This window comes from Pecten maximus, chromosome 5, assembly GCF_902652985.1.
Source record: "Pecten maximus chromosome 5, xPecMax1.1, whole genome shotgun sequence".
Classification (NCBI taxonomy): domain Eukaryota; kingdom Metazoa; phylum Mollusca; class Bivalvia; order Pectinida; family Pectinidae; genus Pecten; species Pecten maximus.
Genome location: NC_047019.1, coordinates 21,599,479 through 21,615,409, shown reverse-complemented (window position 1 = coordinate 21,615,409; position 15,931 = coordinate 21,599,479). Strand labels below are relative to the sequence as shown.

The 15,931-nt window shown below is 39.6% G+C and overlaps 1 protein-coding gene across 7 annotated transcripts in view; it reads left to right on the top strand.

Moving 5' to 3' along the window:
* Positions 1-15,931, top strand: part of LOC117327497 (trichohyalin-like) — a 33,748-nt gene that overhangs the window by 1,653 nt on the left and 16,164 nt on the right. For 6 of the 7 annotated variants that reach the window (XM_033884518.1, XM_033884515.1, XM_033884517.1 and 3 more), the window contains exons 3-6: positions 105-131; positions 6,956-7,470; positions 9,308-9,445; positions 10,008-10,229. In XM_033884518.1, the coding sequence (XP_033740409.1) occupies positions 105-131; positions 6,956-7,470; positions 9,308-9,445; positions 10,008-10,229 (902 nt within the window). The remainder of the gene's footprint in view (positions 1-104; positions 132-6,955; positions 7,471-9,307; positions 9,446-10,007; positions 10,230-15,931) is intronic. The other variant, XM_033884514.1, reaches the window with a different exon arrangement.

Sequence of the window (15,931 nt, the reverse complement as noted above, 5' to 3'; positions counted from 1 at the left end):
TATGCACAATAGAACATTGCCTTTCTTTTCTTATAAATCTTAAGTATTGTTTGTAAACTGGTTTCATTTTTTTCATGAATTTTTGTTGCAATTGAAATTTTCAGAAGAAGTTTATTTAGGGAAAAAAGCTTGTAAGTATCTTATCATGGGATTGTGCTTTTTTTTCCCAATCACTTGCTGCAAACTTATAATTAGTGAAACTTACATGGATATACACATATCATATATATATATATATATATATGTGTGTGAGACATACATGAATATACACATATATAATTATGTGTGTGTGTGTGTGAAATGGTAAACTGTAATTGGTATGTGATGTTTCTAACTCTCTGTACAGGTTAGAAAAAATAAAGCATGTGTATATGCTTGCATCTGCATCATTTGTGCTTTGTCATATTCATAAGGAACTAATGTTTAACAAAATCACATCACAAGCAATGATGCTGATTTTCTGGAAAGCCTTGGAAAGGTCACACTGGCAGGTGAAGGTCAAATTCATGAAAATGCTTATTCTTGATAACATATATTTCTTTTAGTGTTAAACTTGAAAAAGTGGTTTTACATGGTTGTCAGATATGGAAATAGGTGATGGGGTTTTTACCGAGTATATGTAGAAACTTTTCTTATCAGAAAATAAGAGTCTGTAACTGGTGGTTCTTATCTGTACTGAATTTATCTAGTGAACTGTCATTACACTTAAGTTAATATGCTTGTCTTGTAAAATCTCTCTTATCTTAACATGCAGTGTTTTTCAACTTTTTTTAGAGTGTTGTTAACTCTAAAGTTACTATTTCTCTCCTAAATTTTCTCTTTACTAGCATAATAATAACACAGACTAAAATCATTGAAAATTATTGAAATGTTAAAACAGACCTACAACGAAAATGATTGATGTGTACACTTTATCTAAGTATCTTAGTGTGAGGTGACATTGAGATACATACCAGTATTGTTACATTGGAAAGTTTTAATATTCAAATAAAAGACTATATTAAGTCGTATTGCCATCTTACAAAGGTAGAGTATATAACACATCTTCAACTTCACTATGGTTTGACTACTGGAACTGCATGGCGATGATGTATTGATTTCATCAGGATTTTTTAAACAAAAACTGTCATTTGCACTAATATTGTTTTTATCACAGAGGCTCAGACAGATTTATACATTCAATCACTTGGCATGCTTTGAAGGCCATAAACTTTGTACTGTTGTCTAAGTAGATATCTCAGACAACCCATTTGACCAATCTTCGTCCATGTTCCTGTGAACGACCAATAAAAAATGTACCATTACTTATTGCTACACTTACATATCATTGATTTTCACCACAGCTGTTGTATTTACACCAAGCAACTTACAGAATCTTTGTCAGTTATTGGATGGTTGGGTATACAATGGCATGTATCCATTACAAGCAACATGTATAATTAAGCTTTTTTTGTGGAATAATCCAGCATGCTTTTCACCTGCATGTTAAGTTTTTGTGAAACAATAAAAGTGAAATGATGATGTATTTGCCATGTGTAGTGCATGCGTAGTATAATGTTATCATAGATAGAAAATTCATTGCCAACTACACCTCAAACAGTTAAATCACATCTACTTTACCAATGATTAGTATTGTATTTATAATGGAACAGAAAACTCTTTCTTCAGTTTACATTCATTATGTGTTTATAAGTTCAACCAATTTTGCCTTTTATGCATATTGTCTAATAGGATTTTCATGCATATTTTAGATGTTATATTCAAATACATGTAGCTTTTGTCTTGTTTCCAAATCTTACGTCTTAGGACTCTGTTTTCTGACATTTCATGTCAAACATGTAATTCTGTCCAATTCTAAGAGCATCATCGTAGTTTAGCTTCAATGTCAGATAAATTGATCCATTCAAGACTTTTAAATTATTTTTGTCACAGGTGCACACTGTTATTGTGATTGGTATGGATTTGACCAATTTTAATTTCCCTGGTGTTAAAATCAAAACACACGATTTAAAAATGAGATAGTATTGACCAGCAGTAACAGATCACCTTGACATAAATATCACCCAATCACTTTATCATAAAAACAAAAAAAAGCTTTCCTATATTGGTCTGGAATGCATGACATAAAAATTAAATATTAAAATGGTAGACTTGTAGCTGATTGTCGGGGGAGACTAATGATCATCATGATCAGGATTAGTTGTGTCTGGTATTCCATCATTGCATAGTTAGTCTCAACTGTGTACTGAAGTAGCTTTCTAGTGTGCCAACAATCATCATATCACAACCATCAAACTCAGCACCTAGTAGCTGTAGTGTTCAACCTCAGCCAGACATGATATTGTTTGCTAGAATAAAAGTCTGATATTTTTAGTTATAATGCATAATCAAATTTCGGGTTAGAGATCCTTGGTAGACAAAACGATACATTTTTGGTCTGTACCAGTAGTATCCAAAATTTGTATCCAAAGAGGCAACCATACATGGCATTCGCGATAAGAAGAAGCCTGGTAGTGAAGATTGAAGGAGAAATAAAACTCCTTGTATTGGTGCCTGGTAGTCAAGTTTAAATGGAAAAAAGTAGCTTCTTGTATGATTTCATATTGTTTGAAGAGGTTGTAATAACAAATTCATTAAGGATAATGCTCTGATTGTAATTTATGTGTGTGCTGTACACATAAATCTGAAATCACAAAGAAACCTGCTATAATGTAGATATACAAGCTGTAAAATAGGTATATTACCGCTAGGTAAACATTAAAAGGTGTGCTAAATTACAACAGAGATAAATGTCTATGGCACACATACTTGTAATTCCTTTTAAGGTGAACACTTAGAATGATCAGTGCCATACTGTTATGAGATTAATCAACCTTTATGAACATGGAGACTTTTAAATGTGCCTTCAACAGTCTATCTATGCCTTGTACTCCTAACTGTGTATTGGGGATAAGAAGACAAGCCCCTTTTTGTCAAACCGCATCGTCTTATGTATATATATAATCCTTTTTCGTGTAGGTGACATTTATCTTTCTAACGGGAAGGATTCCTATAGGTTTTAAGCCTGTATCTGACAAGCTACCATTTATGTGATCTTGTGTACAAACCGCAGCCTACATTTTATGATTGTGTTGAACAGTACTTGTTTGGAGGTGTCATCAAAATCCTGATGATAGGTATAGTATAAAAGTTCCAAGTCTCACAATGTTTTCAAAAGTCTATAGAGCCTGCTTCACAACAAAAACGGAAAAATTGTTTATTTTTTTTATTTGTGCGAGTCAGTTGTGGGCATCTTGATGTTTATGATGAAGGTCTTAATATTATTTAAATATATTTGGAACTTGAGTTGAGATGTTTATGAGTGCAAGTTACACACTCGTTTTAAATTCTGGGTCATATATATAATACACATGAAGTATAATTTATGTTCCCATTGACTAGAAATATGGGATTTCAATATGGGGAGCATTTTTATGATGGTTCCTTTATCTAAATGTTCACTTGTACTTTACTCTTCAAGTATTAAGAGTTCATATGGTCGACTTTTTCCTTTTTATTATGTTTCTCAGGGATCCAAAGTTGAGGTAGTTTGTAGAGATTTAAGTTTTGATAAAGTTTTTGTAAGACAATGGTTCATCCATCTGGATTGGTACCATGACTATGGAAGTGTCACTCTGAGTATCTTGGAGATTTAAAATGCCCCTGTAGTGTTGGGGAGACTGCTGTCGTGTTGGGGAGACTGCTGTAGTGTTGGGGAGACTGCTGTCGTGTTGGGGAGACTGCTGTAGTGTTGGGGAGACTGCTGTCGTGTTGGGGAGACTACTGTCGTGTTGGGGAGACAGCTGTCGTGTTGGGGAGACTGCTGTCGTGTTGGGGAGACTGCTGTAGTGTTGGGGAGACTGCTGTAGTGTTGGGGAGACTGCTGTAGTGTTGGGGAGACTGCTGTCGTGTTGGGGAGACTGCTGTCGTGTTGGGGAGACTGCTGTCGTGTTGGGGAGACTGCTGTAGTGTTGGGGAGACTGCTGTCGTGTTGGGGAGACTGCTGTCGTGTTGGGGAGACTGCTGTCGTGTTGGGGAGACTGCTGTCGTGTTGGGGAGACTGCTGTCGTGTTGGGGAGACTGCTGTCGTGTTGGGGAGACTGCTGTAGTGTTGGGGAGACTGCTGTAGTGTTGGGGAGACTGCTGTAGTGTTGGGGAGACTGCTGTAGTGTTGGGGAGACTGCTGTCGTGTTGGGGAGACTGCTGTCGTGTTGGGGAGACTGCTGTAGTGTTGGGGAGACTGCTGTCGTGTTGGGGAGACTGCTGTCGTGTTGGGGAGACTGCTGTAGTGTTGGGGAGACTGCTGTAGTGTTGGGGAGACTGCTGTAGTGTTGGGGAGACTGCTGTCGTGTTGGGGAGACTGCTGTAGTGTTGGGGAGACTGCTGTAGTGTTGGGGAGACTGCTGTAGTGTTGGGGAGACTGCTGTCGTGTTGGGGAGACTGCTGTCGTGTTGGGGAGACTGCTGTAGTGTTGGGGAGACTGCTGTAGTGTTGGGGAGACTGCTGTAGTGTTGGGGAGACTGCTGTCGTGTTGGGGAGACTGCTGTAGTGTTGGGGAGACTGCTGTAGTGTTGGGGAGACTGCTGTCGTGTTGGGGAGACTGCTGTCGTGTTGGGGAGACTGTTGTAGTGTTGGGGAGACTGTTGTAGTGTTGGGGAGACTGCTGTAGTGTTGGGGAGACTGCTGTAGTGTTGGGGAGACTGCTGTAGTGTTGGGGAGACTGCTGTCGTGTTGGGGAGACTGCTGTTGGGTTGGGGAGACTTAGAGTGACCCCATAGTGCCTGAGAGGCAAAACAAAATGTCATTATTGACACAAGAGACTGAGAAAATGCATGGCAGATGTTGAAGTCTCTCTTAATAAGTCCATTATCAATCAGTAATTACTTTAGTCAGGTACCTCTGTACAGTAAAGGGATATATTTTTTATGGATTTATAGATTTCCCAGATAGATATTTCATGTCACCAACAGATCCTGATGTTGACATAAGTTGGTGTTCGGTAGACAATGTTTTGATTTGTAATTTCCGTAGGTAAACAGCTAGGCTGACCCTGTTTGTCATCTATTGTTGAAGTAAGCTGGTGGTGATAGAAGCCCTATTCCGTTGTTTACATTTAATTAGACAACAATACATTAACCATACTGTTGTGTAAGGAATCAGATCGTTTTTATCTTACTAGATAGCTGTATAACAGACTATCAGAGTTTGAAAAGGTCCCTTGTGATAATAGTCGATAATGAAGAGTACAAGGTCATACTTTTTATATACCTGGATACAAGTTATTCTTTAGATGATGAAACAGACACAGAGACAGTAGCTGAAGATGATTGTCATAAGAGATATCCGATATTATGTACAAACATCAATGATCCAATCACCACTATTGAATGATATATAAGCTAGTCTTCCACACTCCAATTTCAATATTAACAGATCTTTCTCAAATGCTGTATAAAATCTAGTTCAATATTTCTGTACTTATGTTGTATTTGTTATCCTTTCTGTAAGTGCAGTAGAATGGGAAGATACAAATGTAAATAAAATGTCTTATTTTTCTTCTTTTGATCTTAGTTGTGGAACAGTTCTTTTGTTTAGAATATGAAGAACACTACACATATCTTTCAGTGTCAAATTATAAGTTTTGTTATTACTGTCTCTAAGGAAATACTAGACTAATATTCACTGTTGTACACAGGGCTCCCCTTTAAGTTCAATTTCTGCAAAATTATGTTTAAAAGACTATTAGGCAGAATAAGAATATGACTATCATGCATCCATTTACATTGTATTGCCATTATTGGAAAGCCCAGGATAAAATTTTCTTTTTTTTTCCAAATTCAATCGTTTCTCTTGGGTTGTCCAAGTTGTGCAATGTCTCTTTGATACATGGTCAAGGTCATAGAGGTTAACTTCAACAATAGCCAGTGTTGCAACAGGTCAAGTCACATAGTTCTAAAGGTGAAGGTCATGTTCATCATTATAAATTATATTATTGTACCTTAGGAGTTAATATGGTACCCCATTCTAAGTTAATCACAGCATGTTTTACATTGTGTATGATATACACAAAAGTAATGCCAATCAGTATAACTATCCCAATTCAATACTTCTAGTGAATATCTGCCAGGCAGAGAACTACAAAGCTGCTGTTATCAGGATCAATATTGATTTAATCCCCATATAAAAGACAATACTTTACTTATTGGTAATGTAAAAAAAAAAAAAAAATCTGTAAATATTTAAAGTTTATCCATACACTGATGACACAAGACACTACATTGAGTACTTGAAGACCTGAGTATATTTATATTACCAACTTTTACCAAGTACAAAAGCAGTTTCAGATTCATGGCTGTGATGCTCTTGGCGCAGTTGTTTAAAAAGTGATTAGGCTAATCACACTTTAACACCAATTCTAAAATCCTGATAAATAATATCTGTTATAACTTGACAAAGTTTTATGAATTAAACTATAAACCTCATTAGTCTCTTCCTACCTAACCTACTGATTTCAAAGTGTAAAGACACTCAGGTTTTGAAGTAAAGGAGAGATAAGACTTTCGCTATTTGAACAACTGGGCCCAGGTGATATATTTAAAAAAAAAAATTTAATCTAGTCCTACATTTATGATCAAGATTTAAAAGAAAAGCATCAACATTTAATTCTTGTACATAGTATTGCTAGGATGGTCTTTAAGATCTTGCCATGTAGTGTACGTTTTTTAGACCATACAGTTATAGCAGGGTCAAGCTGATGTTTGATTTAAATGATTTGGTTGGAATTTTTTGCTACCAAAACAAAACAGTGTAGTGTTAGATAATCATGATATAGTAGTGTTAGATAATCATGATAATATAGCAGCGTTAGATAATCAGGATGTAGTAGATTTATTTATTTTTTCATTTTCCTTGACAGCCCCCAGGAAAGATGACAGTCGCGGTAGAGGCCGAGGTAAAGGGCGGGGAAAACAGAGGTCAACCAGTCAGGTCACACCAAGGGTTGACCCCGTCATACAGCGTGTTTTATCAGCACGCAAACTTCGAATCAATGAACTTAGAAATAATATGGAGGACCTTCTTAAACAGATTGAAGACATGAAAGAGGAAAACAAATTGTTAAAGAAGACTCAATATAGGCAGGAAAAGGCATTGAACCGATTTGAGGATCGGGAAAGTGATTTGCCTCAGATCATGCAAAAACATAACAACGAAACTCGGGCAATGCGTGATCAATTAAAGAAAACAAAAGAAAAATATGAGAGAACAGATCGATACCTTCGGGATGCAGAAGATGAACTTGAAAAAGTGAAAGGTAAAATGAAAAAATATAAAAGATTAGTGGATGAAAATGATTTATTGGAGAGAGATGAGCTTCAAACCAAAGTAAAGAAGGCTGAGATCGATCTGGAGGAAAAGGAAGTCAAGATCAAGGTATAGAGATCTTAATTCTTTGTCTATATCTCCCGGGGTATCTAAATAAATTTTTTGACAATCTGAGTAATTATGTTATGTTGGTGATTAATTCTATGATAATCATGATGAATATTGATCTTTATAATAATATTTTACAACAATTTTTAAATAAGTTATATCAACCTATACAGATCACTCTTGTTGGCCCAGATGGAAACAAATGAGAAAACCCAAATGGTTGGGCAGGTGACAGGTGATTTGAAGACTTAATAATTTTATTTAGATAATATTGATTAAAACTTAAAAAATTAAAGGTCAAGATTGATAAAAGACAACAAGTAACGCAGAGAATGATATAGGTGCATGCTATTCTTGACCCGAGTCGTAAATGGAACCTAAACTATCCTTATCCCTGAATCAGTAGAAATTAATTCCAATGAAAGGTTCATGAATTCCCTACAAGTGAATTGTGAATTCTCTTTCATGTAAGATATATATAAATGTAATGATAAAATAACAAAGGAACACCTGGGTATAATGTTCACCTAAAACTTAATCGAGGGGCGTTTTATGACGGACAATTCCACTATACTGTTCAAATCTGCTGGTTACCCAGCATTATTTATCGCGTTGTAACAAACAACCATCCTCTGGGGAGTTTAAGATGTTCCGTGCCTTGAAAATCAATAGTAGTCCCATTACACTGTGTATATTATACATAAATTTATGTGGGTAGTTATCTGCTGTAATTGATAGGCGTCAGTCATCCAAGTAAAGGTATAGGTGTTAGGGTGGCAGGGCTTGGAAGGTGGAAGGGGTAGGGGATGGAGGGAGGGGGGGGGGGGGGGGGTCAGTCATACCATCCAAGTGAAGGTATAGGTGTAAGGGTGGCAGGGCTTGGAAGATGGAAGGAGTAGGGGATGGAGGCTGGGGGGGGGGGGGGGGGGGGGTTCAGTCATACCATCCAAGTGAAGGTATAGGTGTTATATATATGGTGGCAGGGCTTGGAAGGGGTTGGGATGGGGGGGGGGGGGGGGTCAGTCAATAATAGTTTTGTGAACAGTGTCAATGGCAGTGTGGCAGTGTAGACAAATGAAAAATATCAAAATGTCTTGATATATCGGTGATTATTACATAATGATATTGTTAGCAATATGAAATATTTATTCTTCATAAGTAGATAAATTTTCTGGAAAAAACTTCTTTAAATATCCAGAGAAGGTAAAGGCAAAAAGAGTAATTATATAAATACAGTCACAGTCACCATTTAGATCATGGCTACCACTGATATGGTTATCCCATTCCCTTGTGGTTTGTGGACAGATGGTGTTTTTCTGCATAAATATCTCCCAGTAATACAACTCATTGTTGTAACCAGGTGTTGTTGGTAGGATATTGTATATGACTGTATCAAGTCCAGGTGGGTCAGATTCTGTCCATATAAAAAGCCGAAATGTTTTATTCTAAAATAAAAATATGATATCATAGCAGGTTGTTCCAACTTTTATGTGCTTAAAATGAAAGCTTACTGAAGGTAAAATTTGAAAGTCAAAAGTGAGAATTTAAAAAGAAAGATTGCACTATGTGGAAACAGCCTATTTTCAATTGAGTTTATGATTTCCTGTGCACGTTTCCCACATGACTGGCCTCAAGATTGGAATTTATTGAATTAACAATCGTCTTATAATTACTTGACATATTCATAAAAAACTGAAATTCACAATCTCAAGTTTCCTGTAAATGAAATTATTCCTTTCAAAATATGATAAGTTTATAGACATGATACTGGCAGTGATTTTGATTTTTAAAATCCACTTAAGATGTTTCAATATATGCGGCAGGTTTTAATTTTCAGGATTTAGAAAGACATGTCAACAATTTATCTAAAAACCACCGTCATGAGCTTGGTATTGAGATGGCAAGGACTAGAGATGCAAAGAAACAGATGGACACACTAAGAGATGAAAATGATCGTTTAGAAAAGCAGCTAAGGGTATGTTAACCAAATAGATCCCCAGAGTAAGTATGGCAAATATTGATAAGGACATAACTTATAATTCTATCACAAATGTGCAAAGAAATCTAAAACCTGTGTGTATCAGGGCTAGATGACATGTATCTTAGCATTCCGAGGTTTGTACCCAATGCTCAAGGTCATTGCATATGGTCAAGGAATGCTTGTCTGAACTGTAATTTCTGGCCACCATAAAGTTTGTGTAATTACTAAAATCAGGTGACATGCTCAATCAACATAACAAAGGTCATGGCATTGGTCAAATGTTAAAATGGATGGCTATGCCATAACACTGAGCATTTTACAAGGCTATGTACTTCTGATACTCTGATTTGCGTGATAATCTTACCGTACATATGAAATCCATACATGTTTAACAGATCTCATTTAAGTTATTATTTCTTTTATGATAATTACAGTTGTTTTAATGAGATACAGTTAAGTTTACTGAATTATTTTGACCAGAGGTTTGCTTTAAATATGCATTCTAATACTTACCTGTTAATACATATTACCATAATTTGTTCTTTCTTAATTCCAGGAAAAAATGAAAGAACTGGAGATGAAAAATATATATGCTAACCGAATGTCAAAACCTGGCAGTCGTATGATGCCAAACTCATACAGTGGCACACCAATGAGACAGTCCAGTCCAAGTTCACCACGGCGACGGCGTCCACCCTCTGTCCATGACCTCAACCCACGGGAAAAGGTCAAGTTGTACGAGGAAAGGCGTAAAGAAGAGGAAAGAAAGCAAAGAGAGGTGGGTATGGTTTTACAATGGTGAGAGGTGAAGGGTACATACCAGTATATACACATGTTTACGGATTTTTTTCCCTGGTTGACATTTAGTTTGGGACTCTTCAATCAGTTTTAATTATGGCTACTAAAGTCTTTAATTAAGTATGCATATATATCTATAGAAACACTTACCATGCATTCTTGTTTAAAATTGAATATTCACAAAGGAAACTTCAATTTACTTTTTTCAATATTATTTGACCTCGACCAACTTTGCAAACATAATAACTAAGGGGATCACTTTTGGTTGCTTCATATCACATTAAACCGCATGCAATTTTGCTTTATTTTATCACCTCTATCCTGTTTTTAGTTATTTTTGAATAACACAGAATTGGAAAAGAAATGCGAAAAAAAATTGATTGATCCAATTTTTAGCTCACCTGGCCCGAAGGGATTTGATTCATATTTGGTCTGAAGCATCCTTGGGTGAAGGGGAACCAATTTTGTATAAACCGTGGGTCTGGCCCCCCAGGGGCCTTAGGGGCGGGGCCCAATAGGGGAAACATAGCAAATTCTTTAAAATACTTCTTCTACTGTAGAAATGAAGGGATTTGATTCATATTTGGTCTGAAGCATCCTTGGGTGAAGGGGAACCAATTTTGTATAAACCGTGGGTCTGGCCCCCCAGGGGCCTGAGGGGCGGGGCCCAATAGGGGAATATAGCAAATTCTTTAAAATCCTTCTTCTACTGTAGAAATGAAGGGATTTGATTCATATTTGGTCTGAAGCATCCTTGGGTGAAGGGGAACCAATTTTGTTTAAACGATTGGTCTGGCCCTCCCAGGGGCCTTAGGGGCGGGGCCCAATAGGGGAAATATAGCAAATTCTTTAAAATCCTTCTTCTTCTGTAGAAATGAAGGGATTTGATTCATATTTGGTCTGAAGCATCCTTAGGTGAAGGAGAACCAATTTTGTATAAACGGTGGGTCTGGCCCCCCCAGGGGCCTTAGGGGCGGGGCCCAATAGGGGAGATATAACAAATTCTTTGAAATCCTTCTTCTTCTGCAGGAATAAAGGGATTTGATCCATGTTTGGTCTGAAGCATCCTTGGGTGAAGGGGAACCAATTTTGTATAAACGGTGGGTCTGGCCTCCCAGGGGCCTGAGGGGCGGGGCCCAATAGGGGAGATATAGCAAATTCTTTGAAATCCTTCTTCTTCTGTAGTAATAAAGGGATTTGATCCATGTTTGGTCTGAAGCATCCTTGGGTGAAGGGGAACCAATTTTGTATAAACTGTGGGTCTGGCCCCCCAGGGGCCTTAGGGGCAGGGCCCAATATGGGAAATATAGCAAAATCTTTAAAATCCTTCTTCTTCTGTAGAAATAAAGGGATTTGATTCATATTTTGTCTGAAGCATCCTTGGGTGAAGGGGAACCAATTTTGTATAAACGATGGGTCTGGCCCTCCCAGGGGCCTGAGGGGTGGGGCCCAATAGGGGAATATAGCATATTCTTTAAAATCCTTCTTCTTCTGCAGGAATAAAGGGATTTGATCCATGTTTGGTCTGAAGCATCCTTGGGTGAAGGGGAACCAATTGTGTATAAACGGTGGGTCTGGCCTCCCAGGGGCCTGAGGGGTGGGGCCCAATAGGGGAATATAGCATATTCTTTAAAATCCTTCTTCTTCTGCAGGAATAAAGGGATTTGATCCATGTTTGGTCTGAAGCATCCTTGGGTGAAGGGGAACCAATTTTGTGTATAAACGGTGGGTCTGGCCTCCCAGGGGCCTGAGGGGTGGGGCCCAATAGGGGAGATATAGCAAATTCTTTGAAATCCTTCTTCTTCTGTAGGAATAAAGGGGTTTGATCCATATTTGGTCTGAAATATCCTTGAGTGAAGGGGAACCAATTTTATTAGGTCACCTGGTCCGAAGGACCAAGGTGAGCTTATGCCATACCGTCCGTCAACAACTGACTTCTTCTTCATAACCACACATCAGAATTTGACCAAATTTGGTCAGAAGGATTCCTATGGGTAGGGGACTCAGAATTTTACAAATGATGGGGCTGACCCCCTGGGGGCCTCTGGGGCGGGGCCAAAAGGGGTCATTTTTGCGCTATTGATATAAACGATGTCTTCTCTGAAACCAAGCAATGGCTATCACTCATTTTTTCCTGGTAGCATCACTATGGGGTGGGGATTCAAAATTGTACAAATGATGGGGCTGACCCCCCAGGGGCCTGAGGGGCAGGGCCAAATGTGGTCAATCTGGCTATATTGATATAAAAGACTTCTTCTCTGAAACCAAGCAATGGCTATCGCTCATATTTGCCTGGTAGCATCATTATGGGGTGGGGATTCAAAATTGTACAAATGATGGGGCTGACCCCCCAGGGGCCTGAGGGGTGGGGCCGAATGTGGTCAATTTGGCTATATTGATATAAACGACTTCTTCTCTGAAACCGAGCAATGCCTGTCACTGATATTTGCCTGGTAGCATCACTATGGGGTTGGGATTTAAAATTGTACAAATGATGGGACTGACCCCCCAGGGGCCTGAGGGGCGGGGCCAAATGTGGTCAATCTGGCTATATTGATATAAAAGACTTCTTCTCTGGAACCAAACAATTGATATCTCTCATATTTTACTGGTAGCATCACCTTGGGGTAGGAATTTTGAAATTGTACAAATGACGGGGCTGACCTCCTGGGGTCTGAGGGGCGGGGCCAAAAGGGGTCAGTTTTACAGAATTGATATAAACGACTTCTGCTCTGAAACTAAGCAATGGATATCACTCATATTTACCTGGTAGCATCCCTATGGAGTGGGGATTCAAAATTGTACAAATGGTGGGGCTGACCCCCAAGGGGTCTGAGGGGCGGGGCCAAAAAGGGTCAATTTGGCTCTCTTAATATAAACGACTCCTTCTCTGAAACCAAGCGATGGATATCGCTCATATTTGCCAGGTAGCATCACTATGGGGTGGGGATTAAAAATTGTACAAATGATGGAGCTGACCCCCCGGGGGCCTGAGGGGCTGGGCCAAATGTGGTCAATTGGGCTATATTGATATTAGCGACTTCTTCTCTGAAACCAAGCAATGGATATTGCTCATATTTGCCTGGTAGCATCACTATTGGGTGGGCATTCAAAATTGTACAAATGGTGAGGCTGACCCCCTGGGGGCCTGAGGGGCGGGGCCAAGAGGGGTCAATTTGGCTGAATTGATATGAACAACTTCTTCTCTGAAACTAAGCAAGAGATATCGCTCATATTTGCCTGGTAGCATCCTTTTGGGTAGGGATTCAAAATTTTATAAAGGAAGGAACTGACCCCCACTCCCCCCAGGGTGCAGAAGGCGGGGTCAAAAGGGGTCAATTGGTTTAAACAACTTCTTTTCTGAAACTAAGCAATGGATATCACTCACATTTGTGTGGTAGCATCCCTATGGGGTTGTGCCAAAAGTTAATTTTATTTCATGGATTAATGCATTTTTAGCTCACCTGGCCCGAAGGGCCGGTGAGCTTATGGCATGGCGCAGCGTCCGTCGTCCGTCGTCCGGCGTCCGTCCGGCGTCCGTCGTCCGTCGTCCGTCCGTCAACTTTTCCTTTAAATCGCTACTAGTCCTAAACTACTCAGTGGATTTTGACCAAATTTGGTCTGAAGCATCCTTGGGTGAAGGGGAACCAATTTTGTATAAACGGTGGGTCTGGCCCCCCAGGGGCCTTAGGGGCGGGGCCCAATAGGGGAAATATAGCAAATTCTTTAAAATCCTTCTTCTTCTGTAGAAATGAAGGGATTTGATTCATATTTGGTCTGAAGCATCCTGGGGTGAAGAGGAACCAATTTTGTATAAACGGTGGGTCTGGCCCCCCAGGGGCCTTAGGGGCGGGGCCCAATAGGGGAAATATAGCAAATTCTTTAAAATCCTTCTTCTTCTGTAGAAATGAAGGGATTTGATTCATATTTGGTCTGAAGCCTCCTTGGGTGAAGGGGAACCAATTTTGTATAAACGGTTGGTCTGGCCCCCCAGGGGTCTTAGGGGCGGGGCCCAATAGGGGAAATATAGCAAATTCTTTAAAATCCTTCTTCTTCTGTAGAAATGAAGGGATTTGATTCATATTTGGTCTGAAGCATCCTTGGGTGAAGGGGAACCAATTTTGTATAAACGGTTGGTCTGGCCCCCCAGGGGTCTTAGGGGCTGGGCCCAATAGGGGAAATATAGCAAATTCTTTAAAATCCTTCTTCTTCTGTAGAAATGAAGGGATTTGATTAATATTTGGTCTGAAGCATCCTTGGGTGAAGGGGAACCAATTTTGTATAAACGGTGGGTCTGGCCCCCCAGGGGCCTTAGGGGCGGGGCCCAATAGGGGAAATATAGCAAATTCTTTAAAATCCTTCTTCTTCTGTAGAAATGAAGGGATTTGATTCATATTTGGTCTGAAGCCTCCTTGGGTGAAGGGGAACCAATTTTGTATAAACGGTGGGTCTGGCCCCCCAGGGGTCTTAGGGGTGGGGCCCAATAGGGGAAATATAGCAAATTCTTCAAAATCCTTCTTCTTCTGTAGAAATGAAGGGATTTTATTCATATTTGGTCTGAAGCCTCCTTAGGTGAAGGGGAACCAATTTTGTATAAACAGTGGGTCTGGCCCCCCAGGGGCCTTAGGGGCGGGGCCCGATAGGAGAAATATAGCAAATTCTTTAAAATCCTTCTTCTTCTGTAGAAATGAAGGGATTTTATTCATATTTGGTTTGAAGCATCCTTGGGTGAAGGGGAACCAATTTTGTATAAACGGTGGGTCTGGCCCCCCCAGGGGCCTGGGGGGGTGGGGCCCAATAGGGGAATATTGTTTATTCTTTAAAATCCTTCTTCTTCTGCAGGAATAAAGGGATTTGATCCATGTTTGGTCTGAAGCATCCTTGGGTGAAGGGGAACCAATTTTGTATAAACGGTGGGTCTGGCCTCCTAGAGGCCTGAGGGGCGGGGCCCAATAGGGGAAATATAGCAAATTCTTTGAAATCCTTCTTTTTCTGTAGGAATAAAGGGATTTGATCCATATTTGGTCTGAAACATCCTTGGGTGAAGGGGAACCAATTTTGTATAAATGGTGGGTCTGGCCCCCCAGGGGTCTTAGGAGCGGGGCCCAATAGGGGAAATATAGCAAATTCTTTAAAATCCTTCTTCTTCTGTAGAAATGAAGGGATTTGATTCATATTTGGTCTGAAGCATCCTTGGGTGAAGGGGAACCAATTTTGTATAAACAGTGGGTCTGGCCCCCCAGGGGCCTTAGGGGCGGGGCCCGATAGGAGAAATATAGCAAATTCTTTAAAATCCTTCTTCTTCTGTAGAAATGAAGGGATTTGATTCATATTTGGTTTGAAGCATCCTTGGTTGAAGGGGAACCAATTTTGTATAAACGGTGGGTCTGGCCCCCCAGGGGCCGTAGGGGTGGGGCCCAATAGGGGAAATATAGCAAATTCTTTAAAATCCTTCTTCTGTAGAAATGAAGGGATTTGATTCATATTTGGTCTGAAGCATCCTTGGGTGAAGGGGAACCAATTTTGTATAAACGGTGGGTCTGGCCTCCCAGGGGCCTGAGGGGCGGGACCCAATAGGGGAAATATAGCAAATTCTTTAAAATCCTTCTACTTCTGTAGGAATAAAGGGATTTGATCCATATTTGGTCTGAAACATCCTTGGGTGAAGGGGAACCAATTTTG